At 37.5% G+C, this 25927-nt stretch overlaps 1 protein-coding gene across 12 annotated transcripts in view; it reads left to right on the top strand.

Annotated features, from left to right (window-relative positions):
• The first annotated feature begins 7024 nt into the window (after window positions 1-7024).
• LOC131223581 (eukaryotic translation initiation factor 3 subunit I-like) overlaps window positions 7025-25927 on the top strand; it is a 59741-nt gene continuing 40838 nt past the window's right edge. For all 12 annotated transcript variants that reach the window (XR_009160563.1, XR_009160562.1, XR_009160558.1 and 9 more), the window contains exons 1-6: window positions 7025-7134; window positions 7222-7442; window positions 11695-11910; window positions 12266-12393; window positions 15420-15539; window positions 15662-15751. Coding sequence is in view for 2 of the 12 variants with exons in the window: in XM_058219017.1 (XP_058075000.1) it covers window positions 7259-7442; window positions 11695-11910; window positions 12266-12393; window positions 15420-15539; window positions 15662-15751 (738 nt within the window). In the remaining 10 variants the exon portion in view is untranslated. The remainder of the gene's footprint in view (window positions 7135-7221; window positions 7443-11694; window positions 11911-12265; window positions 12394-15419; window positions 15540-15661; window positions 15752-25927) is intronic.

The raw sequence follows: 25927 nt of genomic DNA, 5'->3' as shown, positions 1-25927 counted from the left end.
ATTAAACACATTTTAGAGAAAACTATAAGGCCAGATAGGAAGGATTGGTCCTTCAGACTATCCGACGCTTTATGGGCTTATAGGACTGCTTATAAGACCCCGATTGGAATGTCTTCATACAGATTGGTGTATGGGAAGGCTTGCCACTTACTTGTGGAATTGGAACATAGAGCCTACTAGGCAATAAAAAAATTAAACTTTGATATGGACCAAGCAAGTGGACAAAGAAAATTAGAGTTGAATGAATTAGAGGAGCTGAGGAGAGATTCCTATGAAAATTCTAAAATCTACAAAGAGAGGATCAAAGCTTTTCATGACAAAAATATCCTGATGTAGAATTTTGAACCTCAGCAAAAAGTCCTATTGTATAATTCCCGTATCCAGTTCTTTCTGGGAAAATTAAAATCAAGATGGACAGGCCCCTTCATTGTGAAAAATGTCTATACTCATGGGGCTATTGAAATTGAGAATCCACGTAATGGCAATGTGTACAAGGTTAAAATGTGTACAAGGTTAATGGTCAGAATTGAAGCCTTATGTAGAAAACTTTGATTTGGGAGAGGAGTTATTCCCTCTTCATAAGCTAGAATATTCAGAATAATGCTCTTAGTCTGACGGAGTATTTCTGTAGAATTTGTATCATATTCAATTCTTTTTAGTGTCACATAGCATGTGAGTTTTTTATGGTAAGTACTATTCACCCTTTCTTTTATTTTTATTGTTCTCTGCATTACATTATCATTATATTGGGGACAATGTAGATTTTAGATGGGGGGTGTAGATAGTCATCCATGTGAAGGTTTTTTTTTCAGTTTATTTTATTATTATTTTTATTATTTTTAGGTTTCAGTTAAGTTTAAATTTATTTTTTTAGGTTTATGAGGAAATTTTTTTTCAACATTTTTAAATAATATTTTTATATACAAGAATGTGAACATAGTATTTTACAAATTCCAAAGGCAAAGTTAATACTTAGTCTAGGTTGATAGTAGTCAGAAATTTGATAACTGAAAATTATAGACTTGAGTTGAATTATCTAATCACTAGTTTAAAGTAAGTTGTAATTTGATGTACTGAATTCACAATACACCCTAGCTAACTAAGGAATATGATATGTGAACTAGAATAACAAATTTTGATTCAAACAAGGTTGAATGAACTAGTATCTTTGATATATGCTTAAAAGTGAGAATAATGAAAGAAAAAAATGATGGAAAAAGAAAATTTTATTAGAAAGCATGAATGCAATTACCATAGCAATCATGTCAGTAATCCGGAGTTAGGATACCTAAGTATCCATTGCTGTTACCATTACAAGTACGATACCTTATGTTATGAAGCAAACCCGATGAGAATCTTCATCTAAGGTTGGTCTATAATAATGAGGATATGATGATAAAAAAAGAAATGTCATGAAGAAAATAAGATAACTGGAGATTTCATATTCTTGGGATGATTGAAAGGAATTAGGATAGGAAACATGCATATTTCTCGAAGTTAGACTAGTATCATGGAGCACCTAAGGAAATTGGATTATAACTATTCTAAATTTTAATTAGGTCTCTGAACTCAGGGATGTAATGGATTAGAAAATTGAGATTCTAACTAATTTCAGACTTAGAGTAAGTATTGTTTTATTTTGGAATTCATATGATGAATGGATGCATAATTGTATAAATTTCTGAGTGTTGAACTATTTTTCATGTTTTCAATGTTTGTGGGTAACATTTCTAGAAACCCTCACAAGACTATAACTCGTCTACTAGAGGAAACCTAGGAGTTTAAAGGCTTATTGTAAATGCTAAATATAATCGAGATTACCTGCGAAAGTGGTGTAGGTAGAATTTTGTTCTCATTTTAATTTTGTTTATAGAATTAATTTTTATTTTTATTTTTATTTTTCTTCTCTTATTTTGCTCAAGACTAGCAAAATGCTGGTTGGGGGGTGTGTTGAGACTCAAATATTGCATAATTTTTTCCATTTACATCTTAGTTTTATGAACATAAATCAGTTTAATGTTATATTTTACTCATGTATGTGTTGCAAGGTGAATTTAAGAGCTTCAATTGAAAAAAGGTGCTAAAAAGCATGGATTTGATGCTCAAGAATCACCAAGGCAAGGGATGGATCTTAGGAGATCAAGATTACAGAATTCACATGCCAAATATCTAAGAAAACCAAGTGAAGAATGAAGAAAATCGAAGATTTGAATTGAAGAATCCTGAAATCGTCCTAAAAAGTATATTCTGAAGCTCTAAAGTCTATTTTGAAAAACTGTGTAGCATAAAGACTATTTTAACAAAACTATGTAGCGAGAAGTATATTTTGGAAAACAACGTAAATATGAGACGGTTTCTAGGGTTTTTCAACCTTGTACGAAAATTGGAGTTCCCTACTTATAAATAGGGCTTCCTAGGGCATTCTTAAGCATCATTCAAGGCATCCCAAAGCAAGAATTAGGGTTTTTAAAGAGTTTTTAATTTTATTAAAGTTCTATAAGTTGTTTTTTTAAAGATCTTTTCTATTTGCATTTATTTCTTTCTTCTTATTTTTTCTTTCTTATTTTAATTATATTTTTCTAAGTTCCTTCTAGCCCAAGCTAGAAGGGAAGCACATGGGTTTAATAATTCTTTAAGATTATGATGATTGATTGTTTTAATGATGAGAAGAATGGTGTATGTATGTTATCTATTATTTAGGTTTTTTTTTTATCCTCTTGTGAGATTCATATATTTCCATCATATGAGATCCACATTGATGAATAGACTTACCCTAAATCAATCAGATTTCCTAGATAGGAGAGGTTCTCAACCTGTTATATTTCTTTGATTTTCATTATGTCATTGATATTGAATTCTTAAAATCACTAACACTTAAGAATATATATCAATGGTGCAAATCCAGGATTTTCTAATATTTTATATCACTTATTAAAATATTTAAACTATTTTATTTTCCGATTAGGCTGACCATAGTGCTCAGATCTTCGTTGTGTTATCCAAGTCATCATGATTTTGGAACATTAACCTATGTGTGGAACTTTGAAGCTTGGGTGTTATTTTATTCAGTTGAATTACATCTATTCAAAAATTTCAAAATCAAATCATCAGTTTAGTTTTTATTACTTAGTTTGTTTTGCATTTGATTTTCTCCTTCTCACAATTCATCTCCCTGTGGGATCGATCATGTATTCACGGGATACTACTTACGAACCTCTGCACTTAGAGGTAAGCAATCAATATCCACCATTAAAATTCTCCTAAGGCCCAGTGTACTGTTTATTTGACATCTAATTTGTTGATTAGGTCATAAAGACCTAGTTGAATGGAGAAAACAAAGATTAGCTTGATCTAAAACTTTTATGGCCCCCAAAAAGTTTTTAATGGTCGACATTCATTCAACACTGTTTTCCTGTAATGTGGTCCACTTAAGATTGGGATATACCTCATTTTTGGTCTCATATCATAAAATGATCTAGAAACATAAATGAATGTGATGGATGAAACACATACATCATGGCGGGGCCCACATAGCACCGACTATCAGCCATGGCCGGTAGCAGGGGAGTAGCCAATCTGTTTCCGCGGACGTGGATTGGATACTGACAGGTTGAGTAGCGAGACTCGCTACTGAAGTTAAGTCACCAAGTTATGTGGGCCCATCATGATGTATGTTTTGTATCCACGCCGTCCATCCATTTGGAAATATAATTTTTGGTAAAGATCCAAAGAATGAGTCAAATCCAAAGCTCTAGTGGACCTCACCATAGAAAAAAGTAGGGAGAGTGATGCCCACCATTAAAAACTTAAATAGGCTACAAAAGTTTTTGATCAAGCTGATATTTGTTTTTTCTCTCCTATCATGTCTGTGTTAACTTGTGAATAGGTTGGATTTCAAATAAAAATCACAGTGAGCCTTAGGAACGTTTCAACACCACTGTTTTTTGTGGTGGGGTCAACTACATATTTGGATCTACCTCATTTTTTAACTCATGCTCTGAAATTAAATCTCCAAATAGATGGATGGTGTAGATAAAGTACATACATTATAGTGGGCCCGCATACATCATAGTGGGTCCATGGAACTTGATGACATCACTTTGGTAGCGAATCTCACTATTCAACTTGTCAGTAGCTAATCCACAAGTAGGATGTGGATTGGTTGGTGTACCTCACACCCGCTATATAGCTGTTGTATTGAGGGAAGCAAGTTATGTGGTTCCCATCATGAGGTATGTGTTATATCCAAACCATCCATCCATTTGGCGAGCTCATATTAAAGCTTGAGACGAAAAATAAGCTGCAAAAAGCAGCGGAGGATTGAACGTCTACCAATGAAACCTTTTTTTGGGGTCACAGAAGTTTTGGATCAATATGATTTTTTTCCCCCTCTTAATACAGGTATTTGTGACCTTATGAACATGTTGGATGGAAAATAAACTTAAATAAGCTATGGAAGTTTTGGATCAATATGTTTTCACTTCATACAATTGGAAATGACCTTATAAACAGTTTGGATAGTATATAAATATAAGGTGGGCCCTATTTGAAGGTTTTGTTGCTACTGGTGTTCAATCCTATACAACACATAGTGACAATCTTCCCGCTAAGAGGAATTGAGGGCCTTATGATGATATTTTAATTTTTTATTAAGTATTTTAGTTTATTTGAATTAAATATAATGATTTTATTTTTATTTAATAAAAAATAAATTTTTTATACTATAAAACATTTCCAAACAATATGGGCAGATGTGTCAAATTAACATCTTTCAGACATTTAAGATATCTGTTAACAAACAATTTGTTTCAAATTTAGTACTTAATTTTTAGACTTCAGCTATAATTATTGAACAAGTTTTTTTACTTCAGATTTTAGATTCAGGCTTTAGATTTCAAATTCTGTCTTTAGACTTTAGATTCAACAAATGGAGCCTTAGCCTACTGAATTACTTGGTAAGCAATCAAATTCCCCATGCACTTGGTGCTGTGTGGGCCCGTAGAGATTTATGTGACAAATCCACTCTATCCATATGTTTTGAAAGACTAAGATAGGATAATATTCTAAAAATCAGGTAGATCCAAAACTAATGTGGGCCACGGGATTGAGTCCCAAAGGTGACAGAAGTTTTGTATCAAGATGATATTTGTTTACTACATTTTATCTTAGTGGTTAAAGTTCTTTGAACGGTTTGGATGACATGTAAACATCATGGTCAGATTAAGGAAAGTTTTAATGGACTGTTTCAACTGTTTTGTTAGTGTGGGCCACTTGAGTTTTGGATCCGCTTGATTTTTAAAATCCTGCCCATTGTGGTCTTTTAAAACAGATGGATGCATTGGATTTGTCATGGACATTTCCATGAACCCCACACAGGCCCGGGCACAGAGATATCGTTGTGCCCGGGCGTAAATTAGGTGGCTTAATGGTTGTTACTGCCACTGTAGGGCCCACCTTAATGATGTTATGTATATTAACACAGTTCATACATTTTTCCAGCCTATTGTAGGATGGATTATAAAAATTTATGTAGATCCAAATCTCAGGTGGACTACATCACAAAAAACAGTGGTGAATGAGTGCTTCACCATTAAAAAATCCAAGGAGCCAGTCATAAGATTTTTGTATAGTGTATTTGATGGGTGTTATGGCCATCGTAGGGCCCACCTTAATGATGTGATATATATCAAATGCAGTTCATATATTTTTCTGGCCCATTGTAGGATGAATTATAAAAAATTTCATGCATATCCAAATCTCAAATAGAACACACCACAAGAAACAATAGTTAATGAGTGCCTCACCGTTAAAGAATGCAAAGAGCCCGTCGTGAGGTTTTTGTATTGTTTATTTGATGGGTGTTACTGCGAACGTAGGGCCCACCTTAATGATGTGATGTATATAAATGCCGTTCATACATTTTTACAGCCCATTGTAAGATGGATTGTAAAACAATGTGGATCCAAATGTCAGGTGGACCATACCACAGGAACCAGTGGTGAACGAGTGCTTCCCCGTTAAAAAATCCAAAGAGCCGATCATAAGGTTTTTGTATTGTTTATTTGACGATGGGTGTTATCTACCGTAGGGCCCACTTTAATGATGTGATGTATATCAACGCTGTTTGTACGTTTTTATGGCCCACCGTAGGATAGATTATAAAAAATTATGCAATCCAAATCTCTGGTGGATCACGCCACAAGAGACAGTGGTGAATGAGTGCTTCACCGTTGAAAAATCCAAAGGGTACGTTGTAAGGTTTTTGTATTGTTTATTTGTAATTCAACCGGTTGATAATGTTAAAAAGATCCAGATGAATTGAAAATAGAGAGATTAGATTGATCCACAGCTTTAGTGTCTCGTAAAATGGATATTCTTATGATTTGTGATCTCATACTTAAATGAGATTTAAAAACAGATAAACGGCGTGGATATAAAACAAATACATCAAGGTGTGCTCCGCTCGGTTAGGGTAACACCCCTAAGCTGTGGATGCGGGTTGCGTCCTACCCCCATTCGGTAATCCATCCGGGCAAGGCTCCGTGGGGCCAACCGTAATGTGACTATTTTATCCACGCCGTTCATTGTTTTTTTCAGATCATTTTAAGGTATGATCTAAACAATAAGGAAGGTACAGGTCTTAAATGGACCACAAAGTAGGGATTGAACTTCCACTATTAAAAACCTCATGGGAGCTAGAAAAGTTTCGGATCAAGCTGATATTTGTTTTTTCACTTCATCCAGGTCTGAATGACCTTATGAATAGGTGGATGATAAAAGAACATCACGGTGGCCCTTATAAAGTTTCCAACAGTGGGTGTTATTATCACTGCACCTTCCTTTGATGTGGTCCACTGGAGCTGTGGATATGATTCTTTTTTTTTATCATAGATTTAAATGATCTGAGAAAATCTAGGAACGGCTTGGATAAAACACTTACATTACGGTGGGCCCACAGAGCCCTGCCCGGGCGGATTACTTTGCGGTTGCCCGCGGTCACAGGTAATCCGCCTGTTTTACGCTACGCAATTCGAGTCGGTTTTTTTTTTTTTTTTTTCCTTTTAAATTTTAAAAGGGAGGAGCAGTCGCCCGTTTCAGTTCAGGTAGAGAGACGGATCCATTCTCCGGTCGAACGTAAGTTGCGTCTTTTCTTATTTTCCAGGGTTTTTGAGCTCTGCATGGGTCTCTAGGGTTTTGATTTTTTGAGCTATGTGTTTCTAGGGTTTTGATTTGAGATTTTTTGGAAAAGAAGAAGGAGATGAGGCCCATCTTGATGAAAGGCCACGAGAGGCCGCTTACATTCTTGAAGTACAACAGAGAAGGAGATCTCCTCTTCTCCTGCGCTAAAGATCATACTCCAACTGTCTGGTTCGCCGACAATGGTGAGCGACTGGGAACATACAAAGGCCACAACGGTGCCGTCTGGTGCTGCGACGTCTCCCGTAAGTCTCTCATCCCTTCTCTCAGCAGAATTATACGACTCCATGTAATCCTGATCCTCGGATTGATGGCCCTACGGTGTATGTGGTGTAGCCCAAAATTCTCCCACTATATGTGGCCCTGGGCATGGGAATGTGTAATTTGTAAAAGCTGGGGTCATGGTTTAGGGCCTGTTTGGATGCCTGTGAGTTCTTTAAGTTGTAAGTGACGTAGAGATAATCACGAGTGAAAGTCACTTACAAGTAATCTTGTTTGGATGCAAGTTGTGAGTCAATAACATGTAAGAAGCTGTATATTCATACAAAGCAGAGCTTGGAATACAGAATCGTTCCAAAATGTTATAATCACAAAAAAAAGCTTGGCACCAAATGTGCCATTTTGTTTAGCCCATCTAGATGAATATTTGAGTCAATCGTTAAGTATTAAGAAATCCTCAAGTCAGGTCTGTACTCATGGCTTAGTGATAGACTCACAAGAGTTTCAACACTAAGGTGATGGGTTGAGTACCCATTGTGGTAAGTGTGAGGGTGTGTGCGTAAAAAAATTTCCTCAATTGGGCCCAAGGATTTAAAATACTTATAATGTGGAGTAATAACTTAATATAAGCATTGGAATAAAACTAAAACCATTAACAATAAATCTAACAAACAAAGTACATCAATAACATCATCTTTAACTATACAAAGTACGTTAGTTAAAAAAATTATTTATGAATCATTCTCTCAAACTATTCATTTATTTGGTTAGTGCTTACATTATTAAGGAACATAGCAAAATGTTGTGTGAAAACACAACCATATTCCAATCAAAGGTCCAAATAGACACATATGGTATGAAATCTAATCTATTATAATCAGAACATGAAACCCAACAGAACCCATGAAAAGAAAATTGAACCAAATCTTCAACTGCTTTAGAAGTCTATGAAAAAAGGAAACATTTATCTCCCTTGATTTGCCCCTCTCTTTGCTATGGCCCACCGGAGTTTTGAATCAGGCTGAAAGTTGTTCCGAGGGGGTTCATGGGGTGCTGCATCACATGGACTGTTCAAATCTCGTGCCCATGACACGTGTGCAAAAGTGTGCATGGGTGCTCACATAAGAAGGTGCTTATGTGAGCATGCCTAATACACACACACACACACACACACACACACACACAATGAGGTCAACCTCATGGGAACTTCCCATGAGGTTGAGTTGTGTGGGCCCCACCGTGATGTGTGTCGAACATCTACCCCATCAGTCAAATGCACTGTTCCATGGTGGGCCATGGGCTTAAAAATCAACTCAATCAACGACTTGGGTGGGCCACACCACATACGACAGTTGAGAAAGGTTACCCTCCCATTAAAACATTTATAATAATTTATTGGGCCCATCGAGATGTGGTTCACAAGTCCAGCCCATCCATTGTGTGTCCTGGTTGTATGAGGGGTCAGACTAAGTTTAAGCCGCATCCAAAACTCAGGTGGGCCCCACCAAGTGCTTTTATATGTTTTAGGCCTGTCTTCACATGTTTTTAGATGGTATGGCCCACCTGAGTTCCGTATATGGCTGATTTTTGGGATATTCTATAACCTAAAGGGGACCTATCAAATGTACGGTGTTGATGTTAGACACACATCACAGTGGGGCCCACACAACTCAACCTCACCCCCCCAAACACACGCACGCACGCGCACACACACATGAGAAATGCTCACACACAACTAGTCGTACATCCAAGTAGTTGGTGTGTGGGGGCCACCATGGTGTTTGTATGACATCTCGTCCGTCTAGCAAGGTTGTCCCACTCCCACCATAAAAATAGGATGCCCCAAAAATAGGACGATCCAACCATGAAAATGGGATGCCCCACATGAATGTGGAGTTTTTAGGTGTTGTTTCATGGTTTTCCTTGGGGTATCCTACCTAATATTTGGATCAACTTGATTTTTCGGGCGTCTCATTTTCGTGATGGGATAATCTTAATGGACGGAAAAGATGTTGTACAAACACCAACACCATGGTGGGCTTGCATGTAGGAAAGTCAAATTCCTTAATCAAAATAGAAAACCCAACAAAATCAATGTATAAAAAACCAACTAAAACATAGTGGTATCATCTTCTTCACATCTTGCAAAAATCCATTTCATAAATCAAACCATTCCTTATAAAATCAAATAAAGTACCATATATATATATATGTGTACATATACAACATGAACATCAAAATAAAGGTCCCTATATGTGTGTGTGTGTGTGTGTGTGTGTGTGTGTGTGTGTGTGTGTGTGTGTGTGTGTGTGTGCGCGCGTGCGTGCCTATATAACAACATTTAAGTCTGACACTGGGTTGGGCTAGGGCCCAACAAAATCAAAATTTTCTACATGTGCCATGTGCCAAACAAAACCTAAATTTTCTACATGTGCCATGTGCCAAACAAAACCTAAATTTTCTACATGTGCCATGTGCCCAACAAATCTTCTTAACTCATGTATTTCTTCAAATAGGTAGGCCTCACCTATAAAACAACAACAAAAAAAAAACTGCATATCATTGTTTCAAGGATCATATAATTCCTCAAATAGTTGGGCTCACCTAAAAAACCACATGGATCAGCTTACCAAATAGTTAAATAAAAAAATTAAAAAAATATAAAGAGCAACGGTCCACCTTGATGGGCTAGACCATGGGGCCCACCTTGATGTATGTTCTATATATCCACACCATCCATCAGTATGGGCCACACCACAAGAAACAATAGTGATTGAATGCCCATCAATAAAGAAAACTTCTTTTAGACCACAGAAGTTTTGGTTCAAGTTATTATTTATGTTTTAACATCATATAGGTTTGTGTGACCTTATCAACAGGTTAGATGGCAAATAAACATTATGTTGGGCCTTAGGAAGCAAAGTATTCCATAACGGTAACGGTAGCCATAATGGCCACCACTGTTCCCTTTATGATACGGGTCGTAACGGCTGTTACGGCTCCCGTAACGACCTTTACAATCTCTCTCTCTCTCTCTCTCTCTCTCTCTCTCTCTCTCTCTCTTAATTGAAAAAAAACCCCGAAAACCTTTATCTGCCTTACAACGTTGATTTTTTTTTTTTTTCTTTCGAAAAACCTATATGTGCCCCGTAAAAGACCATTATGGGACTGTTACGGCCTTTACAGGGGGCGTAACGGGCTGTTAACGGTGGTTATAGTTCATTTTTTCCATAATGGCTACTATGACCATTATGAGCCCGTAACGTGTAACGGTTGCCATTGTTACCTTTATGTAACGGCCTTTACAACACACTATGCTAGGAGGGTTTTAATGGTGGACATTCAATCACCATTGTTTCTTGTGGTGTGGCTCACCTGAGATTTGGATATGCTTCATTTTTGGACCCAACTCCAAAAATGATCTAGCAAACCTGATGGACAACATGGATATACCATACAATACATAAGGTGGGCCCCATTGTCATGGCCTCATTGAATCAGACCAATCCCAATTTCAATGCAAGAAAAAAAGGCGGACTTGAAAAATATTACTGCACACTGATTGGAGAGAGAGAGAGAGACTTCACAGGTCTCTTTGATTTTTTATGGGTCCCCCCACGTCCCACGAGAGAGAGAGAGAGAGAGAGAGAGAGAGAGAGAGAGAGAGAGAGAGAGAGACTTCACAGGTCTCTCTGATTTTTTATGGGTCTCCCCATGTCCCATGGGTTAGGTCCTCGGCCGAACCCAAACACTACCTGTCTTACATTTTACCCAACTAACATGCATCCAAACAGGCCTTTAGTAATAATGGGCTTGCTTGATGGGTTGTTGCCCAAAAAACCTATTTGACTTGAAGATCCTAGCCATCCATTATTTATTATTATTATTTTTCATTCAGTTGGATGTGGACCGTTGATTTGTTTCTCTTCCAAAACCATCAATTTTTTCAAGCCACCAATCAAAGGTTTAGGATCGTGGCAATTGTCAGAGTGAGAAGATTTTTGGGCCATGTTCCATCCATTGAGTAGATTTTTTAGACCGTATATAACATCAGATGGCTATGTTTTCCTTTGATTGATGACATGTATTCATTGCGATTTGGTTCCTGAACTAGAGACATGCAGCAATCTAGCTTTTCCACCCTCAATATAGAGAAGTAATAGCCTATTTTCAGTTTAGCGGTTATTTGTATTACATCTTACTGTATTATTTTTTTGTCATTATGTTGGTTTGGTGCGATGTGCACTCTGTTAATGTATATGCATACACTTCATTCAGGGGATTCAATGCGCCTCATAACTGGAAGTGCGGATCAGACTGCAAAGCTTTGGAATGTTCAAACGGGCGCTCAATTATACTCATTCAACTTTGATTCCCCTGTGAGAGCGGTGGATCTCGCTGTTGGAGACAAGCTGGCTGTGATCACCACTGATCCATTCATGGAGCAAACATCAGCCATTCATGTGAAGCGCATTTCAAGAGATCCCACAGAAGGTAAGCATTTTATTTCATCTGGATTGAAATGAATGGACGTATTTAGTTCACTTGTTCATCCAAACCTGTAAACCTTCAGATGAATGGTCTATTATGAGTGATCTCTATACACTTATCTATATCTCTGTTTACCTGATTACTGTTAGCTTGTTAATGTGTATGATTGGAGCCATTGCATGCACTTTCTGGCTGGTGTGATGTGCCCGTCACCTTTTGGGATGCCTGAGTTGATTGTTTCTTGCTGGTTATTGTTTTCTTCTGTTTCTTATCTATATTGTCTTCAGCAGTGATAGCTGCTTATTTAAAAATATACCGTTGGGGCAAATTTCAAACCACTTGTTATTTTATTTTGCAGAGACTGGGGAATCTGTGCTGACAATCAGAGGCCCCCAAGGGAGGATCAACAGAGCTGTCTGGGGACCCTTAAACCGGACAATTATAAGTGGTGGTGAAGACGCAGTTATCCGCACATGGGATTCTGAAGTAAGTAACTTGCATGTATCATGTGCTATGTAGACCCAAGTTGTCCCATGGCAAGCGTGATAGATATGTTAGCACCTGTTTGGAAACTGAAACTATGGTTCATATTTCTCCAATCACTATGACGCGTATGAAGAAAGGGCGGAAATCATGTGCCACCAATTGCAATGTGTGCAAGCTTGAATATGCAAATAACATCTGCAGAAATAATTTTCTCAGAAAATAGCTTGAGGCTCCTTTTCAAACTGTTGAGTATATAGCAGTATTCTATTTTGAATGATAAAAGGCCCTAACTCAAACAGTCCCTTAGTGTGTACCACTACCATTGCAAGTTAGGTCTTGTTTTCCTATTAATTTTGTTCGGCACATAAACTTATTAATGCAAGGAAAGAACCTCAAAAAAGAAAAAAAACTGCTAAATGTCAGAAACACAGATTTACCATTTGTATGTCGATATGGTTACCCATATGAAGAAAGAGAGTTAGCTTCACATGAACCCATTGTATTAAATCTTGGTATAATTATGTGACTCATTTCAAAGCAAATCTGAATTGTGTTGGACTGGTCTACTCAGTTTGTGGTCTGTCTTGGACATTGTTCTCATGTGTGACTGCATATGCGCATATGCGAATATCCATATGTAGATCGCATATGCGATCATGGCATGTGTGATTTGGCACGTATGCAAAATATGTGATCGCATATTGGCCAACGGTTGACACATTATTATTATTATTTTTTGCAAAATAAAAAACAACTTTTTGCCTATAAAAAGGCTACAAAACCTCCTCCATTTGCAATATCGCATGCAGCATATGCGATCGCATATTGGCCTATGGTTGGCACATTATTATTATTATTATTATTTGCAAAAAATAACTTTTTGCTTATAAAAGGGCTTCCAAACTTCATCCATTTGCAATATTCTCACTCCAAAACTCTCTTACTCTCTTCTTCGCTTACATTTCTTCCAAGTGGTCTTAATCTCTCTCTCTCTCTCTCTCTCTCTCTCTCTTTCTCTCTCTTACATTTCCTACTTCCAAGTGGTCTTAATCTCTCTCTCTCTCTCTCTCTCTCTCTCTCTCTCTCTCTCTCCCTCCTACATTCCCTCTCTTGGAAGTTGGAAGATTAAGATTCAAGCACTTGATGTTTAATTGATTTTATCTCTCAAATTATTTTAAACATGTAACATTAGTTATCTATTAACTTAGGAAAGTTTCCCTTAATTTCTTATATATTTTTACAATTTTTTTTTTTGAATTTTCCAATATATTTTTTTGATTTTTTTAAAAGAAAAAAGTAGTCACATATGTGACATGATCGCATATGCGATTTGACAACATTGGTCTCAGATGAGTCAATCCATCATTTGGTACCAAAATTGACCAAGTGAGGATGAAAATGATTGGCTTCATTCAAGGCCCAAAATCTTAAGGGCTTGTTTGGTCCACGGGATTAAATGGTATGGAATTGGATTAGATGGGATAAACATCGTTATTTCACAATGATTGCATGTCTGGAAATACCGTGGTATTTTGACCATCCAATCCCCATGTTTGGTATCATATTCTTCCTCAGGCAAAAACACCTTATTAAGCAAAACCCTTGTTCGGTGGACTATGGAATTGTAATCAATGGACCAGATTCACAGTTGATGTCGGTCACTTGCACATGTATGCAACTCGAATGTTATGTGTAAAGGATGCATATGGATGGACCCCATGGATAAAACATCTGCATCAATGTGGGGCCCGCAAATATAGTGGATTTCAAAATCCACCAGAAATCCCGCATGGGCCCAAATGCAATTCCATCACACCCAATCCTATTTCTTCCCGTGGTCTGTAGATGTCCGATGGAATTTGCACAGAACCAAATGCAATTCCATCCCACTTAATCCCTCCTAAGTCCACATACCAAACAGGCCCTTAAGTTCTTATAGAATCTAGACATTCCATCTAATATAATCTCAACCTTTCAAAAAATAAAATAAAAATGTAAATAAACATAAAAGGGACTATACATTTTCCCGAATAAAGAAGATTCTTTACTTATAGCACAAGTTCCCCTGCTATTTTGGAAAAAAATGAGTACGTGACTGAAACCCCAAACTAAATCAGGAAACAACTAAGCGCCTATTTGGATTGCGAATTACAATCGTAATGTATATAGTAAAAGTGCAATGATTATAAATTACAATATCGCTCTCCTGAAAAACAGGCAATTTGACTGACAATTCCCGTGTTTGGATAGGTGTGGTAAAATCATAGTGATGATACTTTTACAGTACTGCAATGTCAAATCAACAGGAAAGGTGCACTGATGTGCATGCTTGGATAGGAGATTTGGACTGCAGTACAATGTAAAATTGTAGTGATCACAAATTCCTTTACTGGTCTCCCATTATGTTTGCATTTGACTGTCTAATTATGTGTCGAATTATGTGTTTAAACAAACGTTGTAAAATAGTAATGATGGTGCTTTTACATCGCACTGCTGTAATTTGCAATCTAAACAAGCCCTAAAGTTTAAAGGATCCCTCTCTTAAAGAAATCAACTTCTCTCCTTTTCCATTCATTGTAATTTTATCTCTCTCTTTTTTTTTTTTGGGAGAGAGAGAGAGAACCAAAATTTTATTAATGAAAGAAAGAAAAGGAACAAATGTAAAGGGCACCGATGAGGAGTCATCTCTGGATACAACAAATAATATAAAATAACTCTAAGGAGAATAAGTAAAAGCTTTAGAGGACAATTTTCAAAAGCGTTTGGTTTCATTGATCCCATGTTAAAATAAGTGATATTTCTGTAATGAGCTAAACTCAGTTGAAACTATTTGGGAAATGACAAGGGGTTTGGTCGTGATGATTTACTTATATCTGAGTTGAAGCAACATTCTCTTTGTATCTAATCTTCAATAATAAAAGATAAAAATAAAAAAATCTTGTGCATCTAACTTGACTAGCTCTCTTCTTTATATTTTCGTATCAACTCCTAATCTCATTTTCAAGTTTTATCTCTTAAACTTGCAGACGGGAAAATTGCTCAAGGAATCTGACAAAGGAACTGGTCATCAGAAAACAATCACGTCACTGTCAAAATCCTCAGACGGGTTTCACTTTCTCACCGGTTCCTTGGATAAATCTGCCAAGGTAGTATTGTATCAGCTAGTGTTTTTGTTTCTCTGTCTATCTGTTTATGGACTTTTCTTTTTTGTTTCATGACTGAGTTGCCTTCTTTTTTGGTTCTTGTTGCTTCTTTGCAATTGTATTAGCTCTGGGACATCAGAACACTTACTCTCATCAAGACATATGTTACGGAACGGCCAGTTAATGCATGTACAATTTCACCGCTTCTTGATCATGTAAGTATTCAAGCATCTTACGAATTGTTTCATTGTGTTCATCTCTTAATTGTTGCAACAAGTAGAATGGCATAACCTTGAAGTTATTTTCAAATTCATTATTGTGGACTATAAAACATGGCAAATCTTTTTTTTTAAAAAAAAACAACTACAAAACGTGGCAAATCTTGAAAAAAAAAACTAACTACAAAATGTGGCAAACAAACGGATTGCTAACCTTGGTGTAACTAAAAATTACGGAGCAGTTAACTTATTTGCTTATTTTAAAAAAGAACTTAAAAGAATTACATTTTATTGTTAATATGTCACATGACAATTTGTGTCATCCAGGCACCAGATAGTGCTATTCACAAAGGTTTATTATAATAGTCAGTGTTGTTGCGAAACGCCAAATACTCATCGTCATCACAAGAGTAATCATCATAAAATTACCATATCTAGATGACTTTATCCACACAGCCCTATGACGTGAACCACTTAGTTATTCTGCTTAGGTCCTGTTTGACTACTCCTGTACTAGAATGGTAATGAATATTTGTGTGGGCTCCATTTGCAGAACCATGAATCCCACTTATCTAATGGTCAAACATGACCGGTGGTGGGCCCTTTGGGCACCTGCCTGTGTAGGGCCCATTGTACTGTATGTGTGCCATCCAAGCAGTGCATTAAGTAAGCCCCACACTGATGATGGGATGACTCATGATTCAGGCTATTGAATCATTGCGTGGGCCACACCCTCTGCAACACCAGACCCTAAAAATTCATATGGTGTCCCCCATGATGGTTGGATTGGCCTGATTTCGAGGCATTCAACTTTCATGATGCGCGATCCTGGTGGACAGATTGATGCCATACACAACGTGTAAGGTTTGAATCATCAGAAAGCTCTGCATGTGGGCCTTTTGATCCTTCCCTTTCTTTTTTCTCTGAGACCAGTTCCTCTTTATGGACTGGAATTTTCTACAATACTTGTTTTATGCAAAACCTAAAATGGCAAGCTTGTGGGCCCCACCATGCTGTATATGTAAAAGTCACATTGCCATCAGGTTCTCTCCTTGATTCTAGGATATGTCACAAAAAATCAGATAGATCCACAACTTAGGTGGTCCACACCACAGGGAACAATGGGGATGGATCATGGATGCCAACCATAGGTTTATGTTTAGGGCCACCATGGTGTGTATCTTTTATCAAATCCATCAATAAGGTGTAACTCACGACGATGAAGTGAAAATAAAAAAGAAATCAGCCTGATCCAAATATCGGGTGGGCCATACCATGACAACCATGTGAACTTAGGAGGTTTTAGGAGCAGTTTTACATTGTTCCCATTAGTATGACCCATCAATCTTTATTGGGCAGATCTTTTGTATGCATGGTTCAAATGGTGTTTCTCACCTAATGGATGGAGTGGATTTATATAATGCATGGTGGGCCAGGTAGAGTTTTGTTATTTTAAGCAGCTGTGTAAAGCTGGTGTTGTAAACCGTTCTGGTCCTTTCTAGATACATCATCATCATCATCATTTAAGCCTTATACCAACTAATTAGGGTCAGCAAGGGAAAGGCCCAAAAGAAGATGGATGGGGAGGACCTATGGTCTGATCGAGGGGGGGGGGGGGTTGCTTGATAGAGTGGAATAACGGAACCGGATTCATCTAGCTGACCCTAATTAATTGTACATGTCTTACTTAAGATGATGATGATGGTGGCGGCGATATCCCCATCCCAACCTTGTGGTGTGGCCAAACTATTTTACATTGAGTTGAGTTTTTGGGATTTGGTGTGAAGTTGAAAGGGTGCACCCATTTTAAATAGTGAATAGCGTGTTGCGTAGCGCTCATCCCTCCGAAGTGTGAGGCATAAGCTACATAGTGTGTAGTGTAAGCTACATACTACTAGATTTTTATTCAAGGTTGTACTTGGTTACACCAATTTCATAATATTCTGCGCTAAATTATACTAATTAATAATGAAATTTAACAAAATTGCATAATATTTGGTGCAACTAAATGCAATGTAAAGTAATAAGAAAGGACAATGATTAAGTATAAAGATAGAGAAGAGCAATGAAACTGATTTAATATTGTTACTTATATTATTTTACTAAACGTATTGAAAATATTATCTAATTTTTATTGAAAATAGAAAAATGTAACAAATCATTGAAAATATAATTGATTTTATTGTAGTGAAAAATAACTTGTAATGTAAGCTACATAGCATATAGTGTATAGTCTATAGCGGGTAGCGTATGCAAATTATCATGTAGCGTAGGCTACACGTGACTTGAGCTATTTTCATGAGCTACGTAGCATTAAGGCTAAATTATGCTACGTAGCGTAAATTACATGCTATATAGCGTAGCTATTTAAAACACTGAGTACACCTCATGGATTGATTGGATGTAGTCTCAACATTAAGGTGGGCTTCACACATTGTGTTGTATAGGAATCTTATTTTACAAACGTTATGAAGGAACTTGACTCTCTCTCTTATCAAAAGATGCATATTCCGAGATTTGCTCGGAACCCAATTATGCTGAAATAAGGTTATTTCGTTAGTAATGCTCTTATTCCCTTTGGAGAGACTCAAGCTGGAGCATGGATATCATGAAATTACGTGGAAGTCTACTACGGGACGCATAAGCTTGGCAGAGCTACAAAATCAGATTTTTTTTTTTTTGGGGGGGGGGGGGGGGGGTAATAGTTTGATGAGTAAGTGATTAGACCACTAAAAAATTCTATCAATTAAAGTCCCAATTGCCTTAAACTAATATGCCAATTTAAACTAAGTCAATTAACATTAAGACTTTCAAGCCAATAGTGGGTCTAATCACACAGACAACTCAAGATATGACAATTATGCAACTAGTCTATAATTGATAGTGTGCTTATGTGTGAATTACAAGTTAAGTACCTAATATACAATCCAATTCAAGCATTCATATAATTTAACTAATCAATACATAAGTAAGAATAGAATTGCAAACATTAATCCCAAACACAAGCATGTATAGTGGTTCGGTTTCCCTACTCCACTCCCGGCGGACACACTTTCCTTGAGTGTACTAGTATTCACTATAAGAGCTTTTCAACAGGTTCACCTCTAACCTTTACAACTATACAAAAGGACCTACCATACACTCCCGCCGGAGGCTCTCACAAGAGACTTTAGTTGGTTTTCTATCGGCTAACCAATAACTTTGGTCCTAGTCCAAGGACCTACGTTTCCTCCCGCCAGAGGCTCCCACGGAGACTAACATGTACGCACTCGTGTCTGGTGAATCCAACCCTACACAAGAACCTAAGTCCTACACAAGAACTTATTCGAGTTTGTGTTACAAACTCTTACCTTCAATCCTATACAAGGAAAGAGAGTATGGACTCATACATGACACTTGTCGAATTAAGCCTCGTCGATGCGTCGTTCTTGAGTCGCTTCTTCAAAGCTCTCCCATGCTTGAATCCACTCTTCAATTGCACCCCTGATCGTTGATGCTGATGCTTGTTAGTGCTTTAACTCAAAGATCAAACACATTGCATGCGATGCTCCATTAAGGTAACCGATGTGAGGGAGGTTGGGTGAATCTCTTACAATACATGGGAATGTTATAATTCCTAGGGGATTCACCTAGATGAGTAGAGTTGGGCATCGGACTGAGTCGGATCGAATTGGGTCCAACTCGACTCGGTCCGGATTATACATGGCCCAACCCGAACTCGGACCGATCCGGGACCGAGTCCGGGCCATCTGACTCGGACCGATCCGAACCCCTGCTGGCCTGAACCGATCCGAGTTCGACTCGGTCAGGAAAACCGAGTCAGATCGGATTGGGCAAGGTTTGGATCGGTCCTTTTTTGGGTTGAAATTGTACACATGTCCAACCCAGATTTGTACACCCGACACAATTGATGGAATGAGAGTTCGCTCTACGTACTTCGAGAGCAAATCACATGTCCAACCCAGATTTGCACACATCCAAACCTTGGGTCACATTTCAGTCCGGATCTGCACACGGTCCAACTTGGGTCTGCACACCTCTAGCCCAGATCGTACATCCACTTCACATCGACACATGTTCGGCTCAGATTACGCTTCTGGATCTACAATCATCTAGCTCAGTTTACAAGTCCAAGTTAGCTTCTACACTTACAATGCAAATAACCAATTTACTTTCTGCACACCAAGAAGAGGAACATACATTCCCTAAATGGAAATGAGCACTCAAGATTTAGGAATTCACAAAAGACGGCAAAAACCCGAGAGGGCCCGTAACGGTGCAAATTTTTTATTTTTATTTTTTAAACCAAAAAAATATGGATTAAATCCTGAATATTCTAAGCATTCCAAATATGCATTCATTTATAAATTGGAACATGTTTATGGTGGTGTAACGGTCCACTCTTTGGTGAGAAGTTGTATTGGATTGTCTGCTGGATTTATGAACCAGATAACTTGAATTTAACTACAAAATTCATGTATTTAATTTTATAAATATCTAATTTATATACTTAACAATTTGATATCCTTTCTCCCAATAGTTCTTTAAAAAAATGAAATTAAATTCAGGTAGATGGCATTGCCAATTTGGGACTGACTTGGAGGACCAATCCATGCCCCAAATCAGCCTCAAATTCATGCAATTTATTGGCATTATCCCACTTATGAATTGGTGGACATTTATTGGATAGTGAATCATGGAAAAAAAATCAAAAGGCACTATTTTAAAAAATAAGCGTCCATAAATTAACAATTACAACTATTAAAACAATTTGATTTTGGTATTGTGAGTTAGCAATTATAGTCCATAATTTAATTGGTAAATTTTAAGTTAATACATGTCTCGTGTACAATTTTTTAAGGGCCCGAATTAAGTGAGACCCGAATTGTGAAGTGTAGCACATGAGTGTCAAAGTTTTTTGGGCCCCACCCATGATGAATGTGTTATATCCACACTGTCCACCCATTTTGCCAAATAATTTTAGGGCTAATGAGGCAGATCCAAAGCTCAGGTGGACTGCACCATAAGAAACAACAATAATTAAACGTCCACTATTAAAAATTTATTGGGGGCTACAAAAGTTTTAAATCAAGTTGACATGTGTGTTTTCCCTTCATCCACATCAGTGTGACCCAATTAACAGGTTAGATGAAAAATAAACATTACATTGGACCCTAAGAAAATTTTAATGGTGAGCATTCTATAACCACTGTTTCCTATAGTGTGGTCCACTTGAGATTTGGATCTTACTAATTTTTTGGATCATGACCTAAAATGATATGGCAAAATGGATGGACGACATGGATAAAATATATACATTATGGTGGGGGCACGCGGCACGTGTACAAAAGCGTGTTGCGTAACTCCGGAGAGTTCGATTTCTTTGGAAGCCTGGTGTACCTGTGTATTGACGTCAGTAAGTCCTGTGGGTCTGATCATGAGGTATGTGTTATATCTAAACCGTCCATTCATTTGACGAGACGTCGAGATCGTCTTAAGGCTTGACACGAAAAATAATACAAATCTAATTATCGAGTGGACCACACTGTAAAAAGCAGTGGGGGATTGAACGTCTACCATTGAAACCCTTTTTGGGATTACAGAACTTTTGGATCAATATGAAATTTGTTTTTCCTCTTCTTCATTCAGGTCTTTTTGACCTTATGAACAGATTGGATGGAAAATAAACGTTATGGTGGGCCTACGAATTGTTTAACGGTGAAAATCATCATCTCTGCTGCTATTTCTGGTGTGGTCCAGACGATCTTTGGATACGATTCATTTTTTGTGTAATGCTCTAAAATGATATTGAAAAATAGATGAACGGTGTAGATATAATAAATACATCACTGTGGAGCCCATGTGACTTTGATCTCCTTTGACTCGGAGCTCGAGGAGTGTCAGCGCTCGTCTTAGTGTGACACGTATCTACAACAGCTATATAGCTGGTGTGGGGTACACCAGCCAAATCCCCTTCCGATTTTCTTTTTCCGATGTGAAATGAAAAAGATGGGAGAGAGGGAAACCGAAAAGAAAGAGAGAGAGAGAGAGAGAGAGAGAGAGAGAGAGAGAGAGAGAGGAGGAGGGGGAGGAGGAGGAGGAGGCCCGGGCCGCAGTCGTAGTAGGGTGAGAAGAAGAACAGAAAGAAAAAAAACCGGTATGTTTTTTTTTTTCCCCTATTTTTTCCCTATTTTCTAGGCTTGTAACAGCCGTTACGGGACCGTAACGGCTGTTACGGCCCGTAACGGCCTCGTAACAGCTGTTACGGTTACAGAATCGGGGGGGTCCCCGTTTTGACCCCGTATTGCGTAACGGTGTCGATCGTTACCGTTACGTATTGGCCGATACGGCTGTATCGTAACGGATACGGGACACCCTGCCAAGAAGAGGAACATACATTCCCTAAATGGAAATGAGCACTCAAGATTTAGGAATTCACAAAAGACGGCAAAAACCCGAGAGAAGAAAAATAGAGAAAGGAAGTGAGAGAAAATCAGGTTCGCTGAATCAGCCTTGTAGAAATCATGACATAGTGAGGAAAAGAGAGGGAAAAAAGAGGAGACAGAGATAAGTAGTGAAAAATAAGGGACAATGTGTCCACATATCACATATCTCCATTCCCTTGCTTTTATTAATGGAGTTTTCATCAATAAAGAAAGTGCCCCCACTAGCACAATGTCCATGTACACGTACTGTGTCTTATGCGTCCCACATTATGTACTATAAAATGAAAAAAGAAAATAAACCATGTCCAAAATTAAACGTAAATAAACCTCACATGCACATACTGACATATAGATTAGGTAAAACTTTCATACATTCAATACCCTCTATATGATGAATGCCTTTGTGGCATGTAACTAGATGAACCTAGTCCATAATAGTAACTCCCTCCTCCACCTCCACCTTCGTCGCCAGATTCATTATTCGGTTCTCTTTTTATTGATTCAACTACAGGAGAACTCTTGGCCGACTCCGAGCTGGATGTGTTCAATAAATGGTCATTCACCTCTGCTGAATCGGATGGTGGGGATCCCTTCCAATTGTCCTCATTCATAGATGTAAGAAGTTTTTTCAGATGCTTTTTATGATCCGATTTATACGGGATTCCCAACCGCCTATAAAATGCTGCAAGACTTTTAAGAAACTTTGATGGTTTACTTGTGCCTACTTCAGCATCATGTTGTCTTGGAGGTGAATGTTATTGTTTGATACTTCTTGATCTGGATGCCATTTGCATGCTTTCTTTGACGGCCTCTTTATAATCCCGTTCTTCTGTTCCCTTAAAATTCTCTCTTGTTCTTCTTCTCTACTAATTGTGGAAGGCCTGGAACCAGAGCCAGATGCACTTCCTCTGCTTAACCCTTCTTCATTTATAATAGGCCTACTTCTATATATTCCTTAATTAGTTGTAGTTGCAGGGTGAGGGGTGTAGGAAGTCTTCGTATTTGAGTCGAATATGGTTCTAAATAAATTTCGGACTTCCTAAGGAGCTTTGCTACATAGTGCGGCGTCTCCAGCCTGATAAGCCAAATGTGATTTGAGCTGATTTGTTTTGTTGACAAAGTGTTTTCCACATAACTTACATTTCAACTTTATCTTTCCATCTTGGGAGTAGACTTGGACTCCGTAATCCCAAATATCCACTGATGCATCATCTTCTGATGACATATCTAGTGTATATCTGGTTAGGTTAGGACAAGATATAAAAAGAAGAAGAAGTTAAAGTTATGAATGAACGCAATTACCCAACAATATAATAAGAGATTTAAACAACATTATCTAATTGAATAGTACTAATGAAAAAAGTGAAATATTCATGCACCCACAAAATTACAAATAACATGATATAATAGAAATAAAAGGCATCAAAATCATATTGCAGCTGCAGGTACTGTGTCATTAATCTTGTCACTCTCCTCTTCATCGAACTCCTCATCAATAGAGTTTTTTCTCCCCCACATCGGACGCAGCCAATCCTGAGTACGAATGAGTGCTTCAACCGATTCAGGTGTAAGTGAGCTTCTATACTTGTTTACGACCCTACTCCCCGTACTAAAAGTAGATTCTGAAGCCACAGTTGAAATTGGAATTGATAATATGTCGCATGCCATTAACGAGAGCATAGGGTACTGTAAATTACCAGATCTCATCCTCCACCACTCCAAAATATCAAAATCATCGCCTTTGGATTTTAGAACTAGAAGATCCTCCTTGAGATAGTCTTCAAGTTCTGATCTAGGCGTCTGTATTTGAGTTCCTTTCAGCTGTACATAGTAAGACATGAAATCATCTGCCATGTCTTCTTGCGATTCATCAATAATAGAACTAGAACCCACATGAGGAGATCGTTCTTTTGCAGCACACACATACAAATTGTACAATTCACTTACTACACCAGAAATCTTTTTGGCCTTAGCAACACCCATCACATCATACAACTTATTACATATAAAGCCAACCATAATCATTTTGTATCGGGGATCAAGAACCACCGCAACACCCATTACCGGACTACACTCAGACTAATACTTATCAAACTTTACCTACATACCCATGGTCATGAAGTGTAAAAAGTTCTGTCCACTACGGCTTTTGCGCAAGGCATCTCTTACCTTCCACAGTTCAGGTAGAACTATATTTGCTGTTGGATACTTGTAGCCCGAAAATTTCTTCATCTGAAATGGTCTTTCATCTGAAATAATTAACTTGGCTATCCACTAATTTAGTAACTCTTTGTCATACTTTTAGATGGACACTGATGGACCCGCTCCAGATTGCAAAAATGAAAGTGTTTGTTGCCTTGCCGCACTTCTCACTGTTTTTTTTAACACTTTGAAATATGTTTCTTCAACGTTGTGGTCGAACCATTTGCTTGCTTAGTGTACTGACTCTTGCAGTGCTTGCACCATATCTTCACTTGGCTGTTCTTCAGGATTACTTATTCAAAATCTTCCCACACTGCCGACCTCTTTTTCATTTTTCTTCCAACATGTGACTGTGTGGTACTAGTATCAACGACGTCGACGGGCACCTCTTCATGTTCAAGACCTAATCCTTCATCTTCAAGAATCATCGGTGATGTAATTGATCGACCACCCGGGGCCGAGGACGGGGTATTGGAAATACCCTCACTTTCCATCTGATAGTTGAAATACACTAAATCATATTAGCATTAGCAATCTAATGCTAACAGAGTTATACTAAATCTTAAATTAGTTACCCATCAAAGGTTGAATAGATTGTAATACTTTTATATTACCATTTAAACGTCCACACCGAAAATTCGGCAGCATATCCCCATGCCTCTCCAGATAAGTTGATCTTACGTTACAATCTAATGCCAAATATCTAAAGCAATGTAAAGATATTTGACATTGGATACGAAACAGAAGAAACATATCCAGAGAGAAACGAGGAGATAGACCGCGGATCAGGCATGAACATTTAAACAGATTATATGAAATCATACTATCCATCTAACCTTGAACTGTCCAAAAATAGGACAATTTGAGCGATTTCTATGCCACCAAAAACACACCATATCTATGTATGGCTACATGGAAATCCTCAATCGGGTAACTAATTATCTAACTTACAAATCACAATCACAAGTCACAACTATAAACTAACAAGTCACAATAATAATTTAAGAAGAACAAATGTAATATATATTAAGCTAACTATATATAATGCACAATAATGAGAAAAGCGAAAAAGCAATGTAATACAATTAGTTAATGAGAAACCGAATCTAATGTCCTTGTCAATTTCACTAGATCATTTTAAGGTGTGTAAGCCCAAAAATAAGTTAGATCCAATAACTTTAATGATATTTTAGCTTTAACAGATGGACTTTCAATTCAAGTTTTCATGGTTTTTTTTTTTTTTTTTTGAAACCTCATAAATCCGAGTTTTCAAGCTTTTCAAACAATGATCAGCATAACCTCATAAATTCGTCAAATTTTTTAACTAAGCAGCTTGGCCTTTTGTTTTTTTTTTTTCCTTTTTCCTTGTATGTGTGATTAAGGGCCTGTTTGCTAGTAGGACACAAAATATGGCAGGGACATTTGTAGCCAAGTTGTAATTAGTGTACCTTTTCTCAATACTTCATTTGTCTTGTAGTGTTTGAAGTTTTATATGAGAAATCTTTCAAATATTGTTAATTTTACT

The sequence above is a fragment of the Magnolia sinica genome, chromosome 13 (genome assembly GCF_029962835.1).
Source record: "Magnolia sinica isolate HGM2019 chromosome 13, MsV1, whole genome shotgun sequence".
NCBI lineage: Eukaryota > Viridiplantae > Streptophyta > Magnoliopsida > Magnoliales > Magnoliaceae > Magnolia > Magnolia sinica.
Note: the sequence above shows the minus strand (reverse complement) of the source record. Positions and strands in the feature narration are given on the sequence as shown.